This window comes from Mustelus asterias, chromosome 1 (assembly GCF_964213995.1).
Source record: "Mustelus asterias chromosome 1, sMusAst1.hap1.1, whole genome shotgun sequence".
Lineage (NCBI taxonomy): Eukaryota > Metazoa > Chordata > Chondrichthyes > Carcharhiniformes > Triakidae > Mustelus > Mustelus asterias.
Genome location: NC_135801.1, coordinates 116,960,450 through 116,978,315, shown reverse-complemented (window position 1 = coordinate 116,978,315; position 17,866 = coordinate 116,960,450). Strand labels below are relative to the sequence as shown.

The following is a 17,866-nucleotide window of genomic DNA, read 5'->3' as shown; positions in this document are numbered from 1 at the left end:
CTGAATCTTGTCCAGGTCTTACTGCATATTGGCACCGACTGCTTCAATATTCCACAAATGACGCTGAACATCCTGATTTCTGACCTTATGATGGAGCAAAGGTAATTGATGAAGCAGCTGAAAACGGTTGAGCCTAGGACACTACCCTGAGGAACTCCTGCAGTGATGTCCTGGAACTGAGATGATTTACCTCAGAACCACAACTATCTTCTTGTGTGCTAGATATGACTCCAACCCTCAAAAGGGTTTCCCTCCAATACCCATTGTCTCCAGTTTTGTAGGGTTCCTTGATGCCACACTTGGTCAAATGCTGCTTTGATGTTAAGTGCAGTGACTCTCGCCTCACCTTTGGCCTTCAGCATTTTTGTCCCTGTTTCAACCAAGCCTATAATGAGGTCAGGAGCTGAGTGATGCTAGTGAAACCCAAGCTGAGCATCAGTGAGCAGGTTATTGCTAAGAAAGTGTCACTTGATAGCACTGTTGACCCCTTCCATCACTTTATTGAAGCAGTTGATGTAAAGTGATTTGAGTTTATCATTTTACCCAGCTATTTGCTTCCAAGTTTTGTTGCTTCAGGTTTCTGGGCACTAATTCCTTGCAGCCACTTTGCTAAGATTTCTGCCTGATTTATTGATTAAAAACTTAAATATCAATGTAACATTTTGAAGGTACTGATTATAATATAACATTTCCACATGTATTAACACTGCTAACATTTATGCCATATATAGATTTTATGTGATTTGCTGTCACCTGTTCTTGAGAATGTCAAAGAAGGATTTCTACACAGAAATAAAGATTTGCCAGCGCACGTGTCTACTAGTGTAGGCTGTTTTCAAATGGCACCTAATTCAGCAGAATTGAAAGATGATGAGGTAAGTGATAGTAATATGTTCTCAATTTACATTTCTTCACATTTAGATTATTATGCTGTCAGTTTCAGCAATTCTGCTAATTACACTCAGCACATGTGATCTCAACAGTTCTCGTTTAGTGGGACTACACTAAACTATTGTGTAATTCTGGTTTTGAGTTGAATGTTAACCAACTTGTTTGCAATCAGCATGACTCAATTGGACAAAGTAGATGATGTAAAGCAGTTGGGTTAATCACTTATGCAAATATTTGCTTTCAAGTTTGTTGCTTCAGGTTGCTAGGTATTCTATTCAGTCACTTGCCAAATATTTACATTTGACCAAACACATTCTTTATGGATTAAAAATTAATTTTAATACCCATGTAACTTTTTAAAGAAGATACAGATTATCTACAGCATACAAATTTTCCATATGTTAGTAATTTTGTCTATAGGTGGTTTAAATAGGGATAAATTAATAATGCAGTAAACATTAGAAAGCATATTGCTTTGTGAATATACTTGAGTGGAAATATATTTTAGCAAATAGGATATGGGCTCCGTTATGATCACAATTTTGTTACAATCTGGTAATAGGCCTGCAACATTTGTAAAGTAGACAAAATTTGAAATCCCAGTTACTTAACAAAGATAGAGCCACAAGATTCCACAATTTTAAACTGGCAGAAGCAGTTTTATAATATAAAAATTAGCAAAGCAAACAGTCAAAATTATTTACCTTGTAGTTCAACATCCAGAATTAATGAGGCGAATGTGAATTAACAGGCAAACTATGGTCGAATACACCACAATCTGCACATTAAATGGTGGCCACAACCAAGACAAATCCCAGGAACTTCTCAACAACCAACTTGGAATCAGTGATCACTGAGTCTCAAAATCCTTTAAACTCTTGTCTTCCTCACACAAGAAATAGAAACAGGAATAGGCCAATAGGCACTTCAAGCTTGCCCCGCCATTCAGTACAATCATGGTTGATCAATGCTGGCCTCAACTCCTTTTTTTGTGCCATTTTCCCAAAGCCCTCCATTCCTCGATCTATCAAATATTTATCCACCTCCACTTTGAATGCTTCTAGGGTTCCAGATTCTGCCACACTTTAGGGAAGAGAATTCCAGAGATTCACCGCCCTCTGTGAGAAGGAATTTCTCCCACCTCGGTTTTAAATGACTAGTCCTTTATCTTGTAGCTATTTCCCTTTGTTTGAGACTCTCCCACTAATGAAAACATCTCACCATCTACCTAGTCAAGCCCACTCAGGATCTTGTATGTTTGAATAAGGTCACCCGTCACTCTTCTAAACTCCAAGGAATACAGACTCAGACTATTTAGTCTCTCTTGATAGGACAACCCTCTTATCCCAGGGATGAGCCTGATGAATCTCCTTTGGACTGCCTCCAATGTTGCTATTATCCTTTTTTAAGCAAGGGGACCAAAACTGTTCACAGTATTCCAGATGAGTCCTCACCAACATCCTGTACAATTTTTAAAAAATTCATTTGTGGGACATGGGTGTTGCTGGCTTGCCAGCATTTATTGCCCATCCCTAGTAGCCCTTGAGAAGGTGGTAATGAGCTGCCCTCTTGAATTGCTGCAGTCTATGTTCTGTGGGTTGACCCACAATGCCATTAGAGAGGGAATTCCAGGATTTTAACACAGTGACTGCGAAGAAACGGCGATATATTTCCAAATCAGGGTGGCGAGTGGCTTGAAGGGGAACTTGCAGGTGGTGGGGTTCCAATTTATCTGCTGTCCTTTTCCTTCTAGATGGAAGTGGTCATGGGTTTGGAAGCTGCTGTCTAAGGATCTTTGGTGAATTGCTACAGTGCATCTTGTAGATTGTACACACTGCTGCTGCTGAGAGGGGTGGTGGAGAGATTGAATGTTCGTAGATCATGGCGGCATGGTGACACAGTGGTTAACACTGCTGCCTCAGCGTCAGGGACCCAAGTTCAATTCCAGTCTTGGTCACTGTCTGTGTGGAATTTGCATATTTTCGCTGTGTCTGCATGGGTTTCCTCCCACATTCCTAAGATGTGTGAGTTAGGTTGATTGGCCATGCTAAATTGACCCTAGTGTCAGGGGGATTAGCTGGCTAAATGTGCGGGGTTACGGGAATAGGGCCTGGGTGGGATTTTGGTTGGTACAGACTATGGGCCGCCTTCTGCACTGTAGGGATTCTATGGATAGATGTGGTGCCAATCAAGTAGGCTGCTTTGTCCTGGATGGTGTCAAGCTTCTTGTGTTGTTGGAGCTGTACACATCCAGACACATCTGACTTGTGCTTTGTAGATGGTGGATAGGCTTTGGGGAGTCAGGAGGTGAGTTATTCGCCCCAGTATTCCTAGCCTTTGACCTGCTCAATTGCAACAAAACCTCCCTATCTTTAAACTTCTTTTCAGCTTCCCCTTTGAGCATACAGCATCTGATTTCCCTCAACTGCTGCTCCAAATCAGACTGTCCCAACGGATATCATTGGATCCTTGTGACTCAATCGTAAGAATTAGGAGCAGGAGTGGGCCCTCTGGCCCTTCGAGCCTGCTCCGCCATTCAATAAGCTCATGGCTGATCTTTTCATGGACTCAACTCTGCTTACCTGCCCACTCACCATAACTTTTAATTCCTTTACTGTTCAAAAATCTATCTATCTTTGCTTTAAAAACATTCAACGAGGCAGCCTCAACTGCTCCACTGGGCAGGGAATTCCATAGATTCACAATCCTTTGGGCGAAGAAGTTCCTCCTTAACTCAGTCCTAAATCTGCTCCCCCTTATTTTGAGTCTATGCCGCCTAGTTTTAGTTTCACCCGCCAGTGGAAATGACCTCCCTGCTGCTATCTTATCTATTCCTTTCAAACTTTTATATGTTTCTATAAGATCACCCTTCATTCTTCTAAATTCGAATGAGTAAAGACCCAGTCTACTTAGTCTCTTCTCATAAGCCAACCATCTCAACTCTGGAACCAACCTAGTGAATCTCCTCTGCACCCCCTCCAGTGCCAGTCCACCCTTTCTCGAGTAAGGAGACCAAAACTGTACATAGTACTCCTGCTGTGGCCTCATCAGCACCTTATGCAGCTGCAACATAACCTCCCTGTGTTTAAACTCCATCCCTCTAGCAATGCCAGACAAAGTTCCATTTGCCTTCTTAATTACCTGCTGCACCTGCAAACGAACCTTTTGTGATTTGTGCACAAGGATACCCAGGTCCCTCTGCACAGTAGCAGCATGCTGCAATTTTTTACCATTTAAATAATGGTCCATTTTGCTGTTATTCCTACCAGAATGGGTGATCTCACATTTACCAACATTGTACTCCATCTGCCAAACCCTTGCCCACACACTTAGACTATCTATATCCCTCTGCAGACTTAGTGTCCTCTGCACACTTTTCTCCATCACTCATCTTAGTGTCATCTGCGAACTTTGACACACTACTCTTGGTACCCAACTCCAAATCATCTATGTCCTCAAAGAATTCCAGTCAATTAGTTAAACCTGACCTGCCTTTCATGAACCCATGCTGCCTCTGCCCAATGGGAGAATTCCTATCCAGATGTCTCGCTATTTCTTCCTTGATAGATTCAAGCATTTTCCCTACTACAGAAGTTAAGATAACCGGCCTATAGTTACCCACCTTTCGTCTACCTCCTTTTTAAACAGTGTCATCACATTTGCTTTTTCCAATCTGCCGGAACCGCCCCGGAGTCTAGCGAATTTTGGTAAATTACCACAAGCACATTTGCTATTTCCTCCACCATCTCCAAGTACCCTGGGATGCATTCCATCAGGGACAGGAGACTTGTCTACCTTTAGCCTCATTAGCTTGCCCAACACTGCCACTTTAGTGATAATGATTGTTTCTCTAGTCCCAAAACTGTGTCCCACTGGATTCACAAGGCTGCACCCCACCATCTAACCACCAGAATGATCCCAGCTCTCTGGCAGCTCCGACCAGAACTGTTCCTGGGCATCTCTGAGCACCAATCTCAGCAGCATGGAGCTACAATGGCTCCTGGGGCTTCTCTCTGCTTCCCAGCTGCTACCTCGTGCACTTCAGCTGCAACCTCGTCAGCTCCTGACTAAAATTGTTCACGTGGGCTCACTTTTCACACCACTTTCCTGTCCCATAATCTTCAATTTAGCGCCATCTTTTGCATGAATGGTCTGCCTCCTGCCCCTCTCTCTCTCTCTGCTTACATCAGTGGTGACACATGTCTCCATGGCAAGCACCACAAAAGCACTGACAACAGGAGATGCTTTTGCTCTCTACCCCACTTGGCTCTTTGCACTTATGCCGGAGCCCTGGAAACGTAGATTTAATAAAGACTTCTGATGCTTGAAGTTCATCAGCAAGATTTATAATTTGCACTACAAATTTTATCATTTTAGATGTTTCAAGTTCTACTTCCTGTGACAGATAGTCATGTGTTCTCACCAATTCTAGTTCACCATTATTTGACTCTTGTGCATTAAAGTTGGTTCTCCACTATGATCAGTTTTTCCTCCTTAGATCCTAGTTCCTCATGCAGCCTTTGACTTGATGGCGGGGGAAATAACAAATGTGCTTGTGGTAATTTACCAAAATTCGCTAGACTCTGGGGCGGTTCCGGCAGATTGGAAAAAGCAAACGTGATGACACTTTCTTACATCTTTAATACTAACTTTTCTAGGTTGTGTGCTATTTGTCCATCCTCTTTATCAGTGATAAGCTTCTCTAATTCGGCCGTGGTAATTATAGGAAGTTTGGCAAGTTTGGTATGACCAAGCAACTGCTGCAGCACAGCTGCCACCATGTTGTCGTCTGTGCGTGCCAAATCATTACCCAGTATAATACTATCCCTTTAGGTAAATTAGGAACAACTCCCACAGTAATAATTCAGTTTGCTAAGTCACTTTGTAAACTAACTCTCGGAAAGGGAGTAGCATGTTCCCTATTAATACTTTGTCTTGCCTCAAACCATCTGGAAAGCAGATTGTATCATCTGCCTCCAATGACTGAATTGCTCCAGTGTATCTCAGAATATTAATTTGTTTACTTGTTTTGCTGGAGGATTGAAGGAATATCCCATAGAGCAAAATCTATAATCTCCCGTAATTTGACTCGCTTTATCAGAACCAGGGAAGAATCCCCTTGACTATCCTAAGCCTTATCCCCCCACTCTAGTGGGTTCTGGGAGACACATTGCAATTGTAACACTGTTATTGTTTTAACCTCTGTTTCCTTTAGAGTACTGATATAGTATTTTCCAAAGACTTCTTGGGTGCCCCTAACACTGTCACCAATTTGATATTCAGCTTCCAATAATTTGCTTTTACGCTCCCCGTCTTACAACGGTGGAGACATACTGATTTCTTTACATCACCATTATCCTCAATACTATCATCCTGATTGATGATAACAGCTTCTGCCTTCTCCCTAAAGCCAGAATCTTTTCTATTCCTCCAGTTTCCCTGTGAGTTTACAAATGGAGATCTGCTTCCCCCTGGCTGCCTATGTGATATATCATACCCATCTGTCAGAGTTCCTGCTTCTTTTATTTAAGAAACCTTGCAGTCTTCCAGGTATGACCTGAAGTTATTGAACTGATGTTTTGATATTCTTCCGTTATCATCAGCGTGCTCTCATTTCAGAGTTCAACCGCGAATCTCACTTTCTTTCTCATTGGCAAATTATGCAAAGGTTACATTCAACCTTTTCTTTAAATTCCTAAATTTTAATTGATATACTTTGGGGACAAGCTCATGAGCTTAAGTACTGCAGTTTTAACACACTCATAATTTGAGGATTGTACTTCTAAAAGACTAGAATAAGCATCATTGCTTTCACCAACAAAGCACTCGGCAAAATTTGAATCAGTGTGTCCTGTGGCCACTCTAACTTTGTAGCTGCTTTTTCAAAGAAGATGAACTATCTTTCAACTCCATCCTCAGTGAAATTGGGTACTAAATGTAGATTGTTTGTTATATCAAAGCTCTGAGTGGGACACCACATGTGAACTCACTCACTTAACCCTGATGTTCACACACAGATCAAGGCAGCAAATTCAACAGTGGTCAATTTGACATTCTCCCATCATATCTTATGTACATTTCTACAAAATAACTGTAATTTTAATTAATATGTAACCAAATCCTAATCAGTTACAACATCATTTTAATCTCTTCAATCCACATTACAAAACTGCCCTAAAGACTGCTTGCTTCCCAGTTGCTCAGTCTCTTTTCCCGACTTCGTCTCTCTGAATTCACAGGACTGCACCCTGTCATCTAATCATTGTCATAATCCCAGATCTCTGGCTGCTCTGACCAGAACATCACTGCTCCTGGGCGTTGTTGAGCCCCCAACTCTTAGTGGCATGTAACCAGTGACCTTTGGCCACTTCTTCAGTTGCCAATAAGCTTCTAAGCCTCAGCTACAAATGGAGCTAACAACAGTACTTCAACTGCCACTCTTCAGCCCCTGACTTGAACTGTTGAGCTCACTTTTCACGCCATACTCCTGTTGTGTGGTGGTTGTTTTCACACAATCCTTTATGCATGTGTGGGTTGTCCCCTGCTTCTCTCTGCACTTCCATCAATGTTGGCCTTCGTCTCCATGGCAAGCGCTGTGAAAGCACCATCAATTGACACTCAGTGTTGGCCCCCACTCTGTTTTCTGTGCTTGTGTCAGGGGAAGGGAACCATGAAGAGACCAGGCATTGTTGCAGGAAATAAGTGAAGTTATGTGATTACTTGTGTGTGTACTAAGCCATTTAGAAAGACCTGGGAGTTGGTTAGCTCTTATATCATATATAATAATATGATATAAGGCAGACCACAGACCAAAAAAATGTGAAGAGGAATAAAATGCTTTAAATTTTGTGAGGCTTATTTTTAAAATGCACTCCAATTTCATTACTGGAATACAGTATACTCGTTGTGTCACTGATTAACCCAGAGGTTGAGTTCATATTCTGCAGTAATGTGAAATTGAATTTGTAATTTTTGGGCTCACAACAGAAAATTACCGTTTAATCTATTGAATTGTCATTTTTTTGGGAGGAAAACTCCTGCAAGGAAGGGAACCCTCCTTTGCAGGTGCAGCAGGTAATTAAGAAGGCAAATGGAATTTTGTCCTTCATTGCTAGAGGGATGGAGTTTAAAAACAGTGAGGTTATGTTGCAGCTGTATAAGGTGCTGGTGAGGCCACACCTGGAGTACTGTGTACAGTTTTGGTCTCCTTGAGAGGATATACTGGCACTGGAGAGGGTGCAGAGGAGATTCACCTAGGTTGATTCTGGAGTTGAGAGGGTTGGCTTATGAGGAGAGACTGAGTAGACTGGAGCTGTACTCATTGAAATTCAGAAGAGTGAGGGGAGATCTTATAGAAACACAAGATTATGAAGGGAATAGATAAGATAGAAGCAGGGAAGTTGTTTCCACTGGCAGGTGAAACTAGAACTAGGGGGCATAGCCTCAAATAAGGGGGAGCAGATTTAGGACTGAGTTGAGGAGGAGCTTCTTCACACAAAGGGTTGTGAATCTGTGGAATTCCCTGCCCAGTGAAGCAGTTGAGGCTACCTCATTGAATGTTTTTAAGGCAAGGATAGATACATTTTTGAACAGTAAAGGAATTAGGGATATAGTGAGTGGGCAGGTAAGTGGAGCTGAGTCCACAAAAAGATCAGCCACGATCTTATTGAATGGCGGAGCAGGCTCAAGAGGCCAGATGGCCTACTCCTAATTCTTATGTTAACCTGCCATCCCTACTGAGTCTGGGTTACATGCGACTATACACTATAGCTAGCCTTTAAGGCCCTGAAGCATCTATTTATAGATAAAAGTTACTGCCTAACATGCCAGTAATTGCCACATCTCAAATACAAACTGCTAAATGAATATATTGGTACCTAAACATTTTAGGTTCTCAGGTGAATGAGATAATTATAAAGCTAAGAAATTGAGTCTGAGCTTTCATTTTTGACTTTCAATATTCCAGTATGTATGCTGCAATATTTAACGATAATACAATGATCAGTTTTCACAACTTGATGTGATCTTCAGGATTTCAATGTCTTTTAAACATTGTTGACAATATTAGTTGTTTGAGAGGTGTTGCACATATGAGTATAACTTTTTTTGTACTAACAAACTTTTGTTGTGAATCAGCAGATGTTAAATGTGCCGAACTCCGCAGAAGAAGAGTTAGCATGCCCAAGTCAGACCCATTCTGTTCAGTTGTTACACAGGGTGGAGTACCTTGTTGGTTTGAAAAAGATTTCTTCGGCTCCACTGCTTTCATGCCAAGAAAAGGCTGTTCTAACGAAAAGAAAACTTACTTTCAGTGATCAAGAAATAAAGGAAACTGGTGATGGAAAGAGTAAACACCAAAAGCAGGGTCAGTTAAGTTCACAAAACTATGTTGAGCTGTTTTAGGTAGTTCAAACAAATTGGCAATGCCAAAATTATAACTGTCTAATGAGTCATCAACAACTTTATTAAGATGGGGGAAGGCTCCATTTTGTATTTACAGGACTATTTTAAAAAAAGAACTCTTATTTAAAAAGAGAACTATTTTGTTTGATTGTAATGGAAGACCTTTTGGTTACTCAATGTCGTGCGTACCACTCCTCTGTGTTGAACTGCATTGATCTGAAGATGGGCTTTCTGAAGTGAAGACTTAAATGTTTAAGAAGTGAATGATTTGCTATTTTATTTAATTTCACTTTGTATCATTTTTAAAAACTTTTAAGTAGTAAAAGTACCTTATTCCCGTGATCTAATTCAGAATGTTTCTCAGTGGATGATTTATTTTTCTAGTAAGAAATTTTAAAATAAGTGTATTTTTAATCAGATGCTGAACAATTGTTCCATTCATCGAGTTCTGAAAGAATAATAACTAAGGATCTAATCGATGCATCAGATTTTGAGTGCTCCCTTTGTATGAGGTAAGAAAGCATTTTGATGGAATGGCAAATGTGTACCAGAATAAACCCTTAGACTACAGCACCTCTGGTAAATTGCTTTCCTCATACTTGTTGTTCTAAGTTTTCAGTTCCTGCATCTATACAAAAAAGAGGTGTTTTTATTAAAGTAATCATACCAAACTAAATAATTTGGATGATTTTTAAAAACTTTTTTTTGCCTGATTTTACTTGTTGAGGCAGATTTTCTGTGTTACAGTTTTAAGGTGACGTGTACTTTTTGGCTGTAGTTTAAATTGTTTCGGAAGCTTAGCCTGCACCCCCACCTCATTTTCACTTTATTCCCTTAGAGTGCCCTTGCTATTGCCTTTTTTCTTTACCTCCTAGCCTTTTTCAAATCCACTTTTCATCCCTCCAATCTAATATTTCACTTCCTACTACCTTTTTATATTCCTGAGGTGTTTATCATGGAATTCTACTCATTGAATGCTTTTTTCTTGTCTTTATAACATCCTTCTATACTCTGTTCATCTCCCATTTGAAGATTCATTTCCCAGAGCTACAGAAACATTTTTAGGACTAAGAATTTACTGACCTAGTAAAGTGCATTCTATTAAGCATTTCTGACTTAACCATGTACGTGACACATTTCAGTTTATCTTGATGCAGTTACAATCATTCTAGTGTTCAAGGAGAATAATACCACTTCCCTTTTTCCATTCTGTCCATATGGATTCTTTCTTAATGCAACCCAATGCATCTTGTATTCTACTGCTAAGTTGTAATCCTTTTGTGACGTTTTCGTCCTTTCCAAATTTGAGCTATATCAGTTGCATTCCTCCATGATTATTAAAGTTTTGTTTTAAATGCATGCATATAACTCATTCCTGATTTTAATTTTTGAAGTACCTTTTGTTCTCTTTAATTTGTCATTCCCTCTACCCTTCCTAAGATCTTTTTATTTATTTCTTCATTTTAGCTTGTCCTGTTCATATGGAGCTGTTTGTTTTTTTTAAATGCTGCCTTTTATATAGTGAGGTTTCACTAAATGCCTCCAGTTGTGTGTTTTTAATGTCTTGACTTATTGCAGCTACCTATGTAATATATTTACATTGCTAAAAGTAATTTTCTGAATTCGGACACTTGCAGATTGTTCTTGGAACCCATCACTACACCCTGTGGCCACACTTTCTGTAAAGGTTGTTTGGAACGAAGTTTGGACCACAATCCACTATGTCCACTATGTAAAGACAGTCTAAAAGAAGTAGGTTGCAGACCATGCTGATTATGTCTTGAGGTTTTATAATGGTCATCAATTAACATTAACAAACAAATTCCATTTTAAAAACTTAAATGTGTCCATTTTAACATGAAATGCTTGATGAATATTACAGGCTCCTGCAGATAATTTTCATCAGTTTGATGTCTTTATTTGGCAATCTGGTGATTACTTAAAATCTTTAATGACAGTTGAAGGCTGCCATTTTAAGGTTTGTCTGATAGTCAACAAAAGTCATTTTTACTTTGTCCATGAGGTGATTTGGGAGCTCGCACTTTGGATCCATAGAATCCCTACAGTGCAGAAGGAGGCCTTTCGGCCCATCGAGTCTGCACGGACTACTATCCCATCCAGTAGTTTGATAGATCTGGTTTATACTTTAACTTTTTTTTTAAAGCACTTTTTCAAGTGGACATGTGCTTGTGTAGAATGGAATATGTCCTGATAGCATCAAACACTCCTAGGTCAGGTCTAATTGTCAAATGTTGAGTAAGTCTCCCCCTCTCCTGTCAACAATCGAAAAGCAACCTTCATTACATCAGTTTGTATTTGTTTTCCACCCAGTGATGTTGGCAATTTTGGGATGTGAACTTATAACCGATTGACTTGAAAATGCTCAAATTTATTTCAAGTAGAATCTGGATCTGTTTTTGGAAGAGCCCTTTCTTCTTTTCTGGGCTGGTTAAAAAGCCTGTTCTCCATTGTTATCAACACCACAGTTTATTGAAGGTAGTTCGATTCAGCCGTACTAACAAGCAATTAACATTGATAAGATGTAAGGCAACCAGATTGCTTTCAAGAAGCTCCAACAGATTAGTAACATGAAATTAGCATCACTGTAATACAGCCTCAGGGCCTTGATAACGTGTACTGTTATGTTCCTTCAGTAAAATGTGCCAGTCCGAGGGACTCTTCCTTATATCTGGATCCAGGGCAGTTACTAACCTTGATTATAACAGCAGCTTCATTCAGTTTTACCCTTGGGTGCACTGGGAATCCTGTTCAGCATTGGGGCCATTGCAGGATACCACACACATTCTGATTAGTCAACAAAATTACTAATTTTGGACAGTTTTTAGTGGCACTTCAGTGGCTGCTTCTACTATGCTTGTTTCATTCCTACAATGGTAGAAATAAATCAACAAGGCTGGCCAGAATGCTAGGAGCTCCATAAAATGGAAAGAGTTTTTTCATTAGTTCATGGGATGTGAATGAGGCTGGTACGATTAGCATTTATTCTCCATCCCTAGTTGCTCATGAGAAGGTGCTGGTGGTGAGCTGCATTCCTGAACTACTGCAGTACATGTTGTGTAGGTACACCCATTGTGCTATTATGTAACAGTTTAATATAACTGAGTGGCTTGCTTGGCTATTTCAGAGGCAAGTTGAGAGTCAACCACATTTCTGTGGATCTGGAGTCACATGTAGGCCAGTCAGATTTCCTCTTCTGAAGGTCATTTGTGAACTAGATGTTTTTTTACGACTAGTTTTATGATTGGCATTAATTGAATTTAAATTCACCCAGCTGCCATTGGTGTCTCCAGGCAGTAGTCCAAGCCTCTGGATTATTCATTCAGTAACGTGCGACCAGCTACCATTATTCAAACTTTAAAAAAAATTTTCATGGTATGTGGGCATCAGTGGCTGGGCCAGCATTTATTGCCCTTCCCTGATTGCTCTTGATGGGGAAGTTCAGAGTCAACTACATTGCTGTGGATCTGGAGTCACATGTAGGCCATGCCGGGTAAGAGTGGCAGATCCCCAAAGTGCCTTCGTGAACCAGAGAGGTTTTTAATGACTATTGACAATGGTTTCAAGGGCATTAGACTTTTAGTTCCAGATGTTTGATTAAATTTACATTCCACCATCTGCCATGGTAGAATTTGAACTAGCATTACCCTGGTTTCTGAATTGCTAGTCCCATGACAATATCACTACGCCACTGCCTTCCCTAATGTACACTAAACTACAAAATGAAATATATTTTTAAAATGACAATTAAATTGTCTATCTTATGCAATACAAAACTTGTTTGATTATTTACACATCATTTCCTCTTCTCCCCCCACACCCCACCCAGCCCAATCCCACTCAAAAAACCTAATATTTGTTGTGTAGCAGTGGTGAAGTTAACAGCTAATGAATGAATCTAAATCAAGTGTATTCTCTTGGGGTTCCAATGATAGAAATGTATTGCATAAAATAAGCCAAGTGACTTAAAGTATCTTTCTCTTTAGTATCTTGAGAATAGGAAATATGCTGTCACCTACTTATTGGAAGAAGTGATTGCAAGGTATCTTTCTGAAGAACTTCGCGAAAGGCAAAGGATTCATGATGAAGAAACCGCAGAACTTTCAAAGTAAGCTATTATTCATGAAATATCTTGTACTGCTGGAGATGAGATTTTAAATAAGTGATACAGATAGAATTCCTTTTTGATTGAGCTAAGGAATCATAAGAAATTAATATTGAGTATATTCTGGGTTACCAGTCTATTCAAAAATTGTAGAGAAATTAGAGAATTATTGATATTAGTGTCATTATTATGGGAGATTTTAAATATCCACAAATTAGTGGGAAGTAATAGCCTAGTGGTATTATCACTAGACTATTAATTCAGAAATTCAGCCAGGGTTCAAATCCTGCCTTGGCAAATGGTGGAATTTGAATTCAATAAAAAAATCTGGAATTAAGAATCTACTGATGACCATGAAACCATTTCCAATTGTCAGAAAAACCAATCTGCTTCACTAATGTCTTTTAGGGAAGGAAACCTGCTGCCCTTACCTGGTCTGGCCTACGTGTAACTCCAGAGCCACAGCAATGTAGTTGACTCTCAACTCCCTTCTAAAATGGCCTAGCAACTTCAAGAGCAATTATGGATGGGCAATAAATGCTAGCCAGCTGGCAATGTCCATGTCCCACGAATGAATAAGAAAAAGACAGGCTAAATTAGGGAATAACAAGAATTGCCTTTAACTCTTGTTGGCCATGGTTGGTCCCTCTTTTTTCTCCCGTGACTTTGTGGCTTTAAGTGCTGCAAATTGTACACTAAATCTTGCATTTAAATTTATGGTCCTATATGAGTGGGTGAGGCTAAAAAATCCTTTCACTCAGGAGTTGCTTAGAACATGCTACAAAAATTGTCAAAAGATGATTTCGATACATTTATAAAAAGTAAGCAGGAGAGTGGAATCACACTAGGCGGCTTGTGTGAAGGAAAATGGACTGATAGGTTTTGTGTTGTAACATTCTGATAAATTGGTGATGGTATAATTGATAAATTTGATATTTGAAATTGTTCTATAGGTGGTTTTATGTAGAAACCTGATAGTAAAGTTTGTCTATTAATTAATTTGAAAGAAGAAGCTTGTATTGCCTTTCACTTCACAGCCAATGCAGTACCAAGTATAGCCACTGTAGGCTGTAGGAAATGCAGCAGCAGTGTCCCTCAAATGAGATGATGCATTTTGGTAGATTGAACCAGGGCAGGACTTACTCAGTTAATGGTAGGGCGTTGGAGAGAGTTACAGAACAAAGAGATCGAGGGGTACATGTTGATAGCTCCTTGAAAGTGGAGTCACAGGTGGACAGAGTGGTGAAGAAGGCATTCGGCATGCTTGGTTTCATCAGTCAGAACATTGAATACAGGAGTTGGGACGTCTTGTTGAAGTTGTACAAGACATTGCTAAGGCCACACTTGGAATACTGTGTGCAATTCTGGTCACCCTATTATAGAAAGGATATTATTAAACTAGAAAGAGTGCAGAAAAGATTTACTAGGATGCTACTGGGACTTGATGGATTGAGTTATAAGGAGAGGCTGGGTAGACTGGGACTTTTTTCTCTGGAGCGTAGAAGGTTGAGAGGTGATCTTATAGAGGTCTATAAAATAATGAGGGGCACAGATCAGCTTGATAGTCAATATCTTTTCCCAAAAGTAGGGGAGTCTAAAACTAGAGGGCATGGGTTTAAGGGGAGAGATACAAAAATGTCCAGAGGGGCAATTTTTTTCTCTCAGGGTGGTGAGTGTCTGGAACAAGCTGCTAGAGGTAGTAGTAGAGGCGGGTACAATTTTGTGTTTTAAAAAGCATTTAGACAGTTATATGGGTAAAATGGGTATAGAGGGATATGGGTCAAATGCAGGCAATTGGGATTAGCTTAGTGGGTTAAAAAAAAAAGGGCGGCATGGACAAGTTGGGTTGAAGGGCCTGTTTCCATGCTGTAAACCTCTGACTCTAAACAGCAATGCGATAATTACCAGATAATCTGCTTGAAGTGTTGTTAATTGAAGGATAAATACTCTTGCTCTTCAGAGTTGTGCTAACTGTGTGAATACAGCACTCTCTTATCACTGGAATATCTGGCTAAATTTTATGCTTGAGACCCCCAAGTGGGATGTAAACCCACAATCTTCTCTCAAGTGTAAGAGTGCTACCACTGAGCCAAAGCTGGCACCATTTGTTCTTTGATTATTTATCACTATTTAAGGGATAAACGTATTACAAGGTAATGGGAAATAGCAGTAAGAGTAAGCCATTCTGCCCATTGAGCCTGCTCTTCCATTCAGTTAGATCATGGCTGATCTACCTCGTCGCACTCTCTATTTCCCTTGATGTCATTACTGCCTTGAAATTTATCGATCTGTCTTGAACATACTCGATGACTCAGCCTCCACAGCTTTCTGGGGTAAAGAATTCCAAAGATTTACCACCATTTGAGAGAAGAAATGCCTCCTCTTCTTGGTCCTAAATGTCCTATCTCTTATTCTAAAACTATATCCTGGTTCTGGAACCCCAGCCAGGGGAAACATACTTCCTACAATGAACCTGTAGAGCCCTGTATGTTTCAATGAGAGATTCTCTCATTTTTCTAAATTCTAGCCAATGCAGGCCCTGTCTCCTCGATTCTTTTTCCTTATGGGATAATCCTTCAATCCCAGGAACAGGCCTGGTGAAACTTCATTGCACTCCCTCTACAGCAAGTATATCCTTCCTTCGGTAAGGAGACCGAAATGTGATATTCCAGGTGTGGTAACGTCAAGGCTGTACACTATTGCAGCAAGACATCATTACTCCTGTACTCAAATTCTCTTGCAATAAAAGCTGACATACCTTTTGCCTTTTTAAGTTGTTTGCTGCACCTACATGTTAGCTATCGGGACACTCCTGTCTCTTTGGACACCAACACTTCCCAATTTCTCACCATTTAAGAAATGCTCTGCATTTCTGTTTTTCCCACCTTTTATGCATTGTCACACTTTATATTCCATCTGCCATGCTCTTGCCCTGCAAGAACCATTCCACAATGTATAGAATTTTGGAAGATGAACACCAATGCATCCACTATCTCCACAGCCACCTCTTTCAACACAGGGATGTAAATCATCATGCACACGCACAGTGAAGGATAGTGGTTCTGGTTTTAGAGATAGCAGGGCATCTGGATAGAAATGGTTCGATCAATCAGACGCAGCATGGATTCATGAGGGGAAAGTCGTGCTTGACGAACATGTTGGATTTTTATGAAGATGTGACTAGGGCGGTTGATGGAGGAGAACCGGTGGATGCGGTGTTTCTGGATTTCCAAAAGGCGTTTGATAAGGTGCCCCATAAAAGGCTGCTGAAGAAGATTAGGGCACACGGAGTTGGGGGTAGTGTGTTAAAGTGGATTGGGGACTGGCTATCCGACAGGAAGCAAAGAGTCGGAATAAATGGGTGTTTTTCCGGTTGGAGGAAGGTAACTAGTGGCGTGCCGCAGGGATCGGTACTCGGGCCGCAACTGTTTACCATTTATATAGATGATCTGGAGGAGGGGACGGAGTGTAGGGTAACGAAGTTTGCAGACGACACAAAGATAAGTGGAAAAGTGAATCGTGTGGAGGACGGAGAAGATCTGCAGAGAGATTTGGACAGGCTGAGTGAGTGGGCGAGGATATGGCAAATGGAGTATAACGTTGAGAAATGCGAGGTTATACACTTTGGAGGAAATAATAACAAATGGGATTATTATCTCAATGGAAACAAATTAAAACATGCTACCGTACAAAAGGACCTGAGGGTCCTTGTGCATGAGACGCAAAAGCTCAGTCTGCAGGTACAACAGGTGATCAAGAAGGCAAATGGGATGTTGGCCTATATTGCGAAGGGGATAGAATATAAAAGCAGGGATGTCTTGATGCACCTGTACAGGGCATTGGTGAGGCCGCAGCTGGAATACTGTGTGCAGTATTGGTCCCCTTATATGAGGAAGGATATATTGGCATTGGAGGGAGTGCAGAGAAGGTTCACCAGGTTGATACCGGAGATGAGGGGTTTGGATTATGAGGAGAGGCTGAGGAGATTGGGTTTGTACTCGTTGGAGTTTAGAAGGATGAGGGGGGATCTTATGGAGACTTATAAGATAATGCGGGGGCTGGATAGGGTGGAGGCGGAGAGATTCTTTCCACTTAGTAAGGAAGATAAAACTAGAGGACACAGTCTCAAAATAAAGGGGGGTCGGTTTAAGACAGAGTTGAGGAGGAACTTCTTCTCCCAGAGGGTGGTGAATCTCTGGAATTCTCTGCCCACTGAGGTGGTGGAGGCTACCTCGCTGAATATGTTTAAAGCGCGGATGGATGGATTCCTGATCGGTAAGGGAATTAAGGGTTATGGGGATCAGGCGGGTAAGTGGTACTGATCCACGTCAGATCAGCCATGATCTTATTGAATGGCGGGGCAGGCTCCAGGGGCTAGATGGCCTACTCCTGCTCCTATTTCTTATGTTCTTATTCTTATGGTCCTGTTCAGATGTAACAAAAATGCTT

General features: G+C 40.6%; 1 protein-coding gene across 2 annotated transcripts in view; it reads left to right on the top strand.

Annotated features, from left to right (window-relative positions):
* The window catches only part of LOC144496883 (LON peptidase N-terminal domain and RING finger protein 1-like), a 43,579-nt gene that overhangs the window by 14,323 nt on the left and 11,390 nt on the right, over positions 1-17,866 (top strand). The window contains exons 4-8 of one of the 2 annotated variants that reach the window (XM_078217482.1): positions 732-875; positions 9,031-9,256; positions 9,713-9,806; positions 10,932-11,046; positions 13,299-13,420. In XM_078217482.1, the coding sequence (XP_078073608.1) occupies positions 732-875; positions 9,031-9,256; positions 9,713-9,806; positions 10,932-11,046; positions 13,299-13,420 (701 nt within the window). Of the gene's footprint in view, positions 1-731; positions 876-9,027; positions 9,257-9,712; positions 9,807-10,931; positions 11,047-13,298; positions 13,421-17,866 lie in introns of both variants that reach the window. The other variant, XM_078217473.1, reaches the window with a different exon arrangement.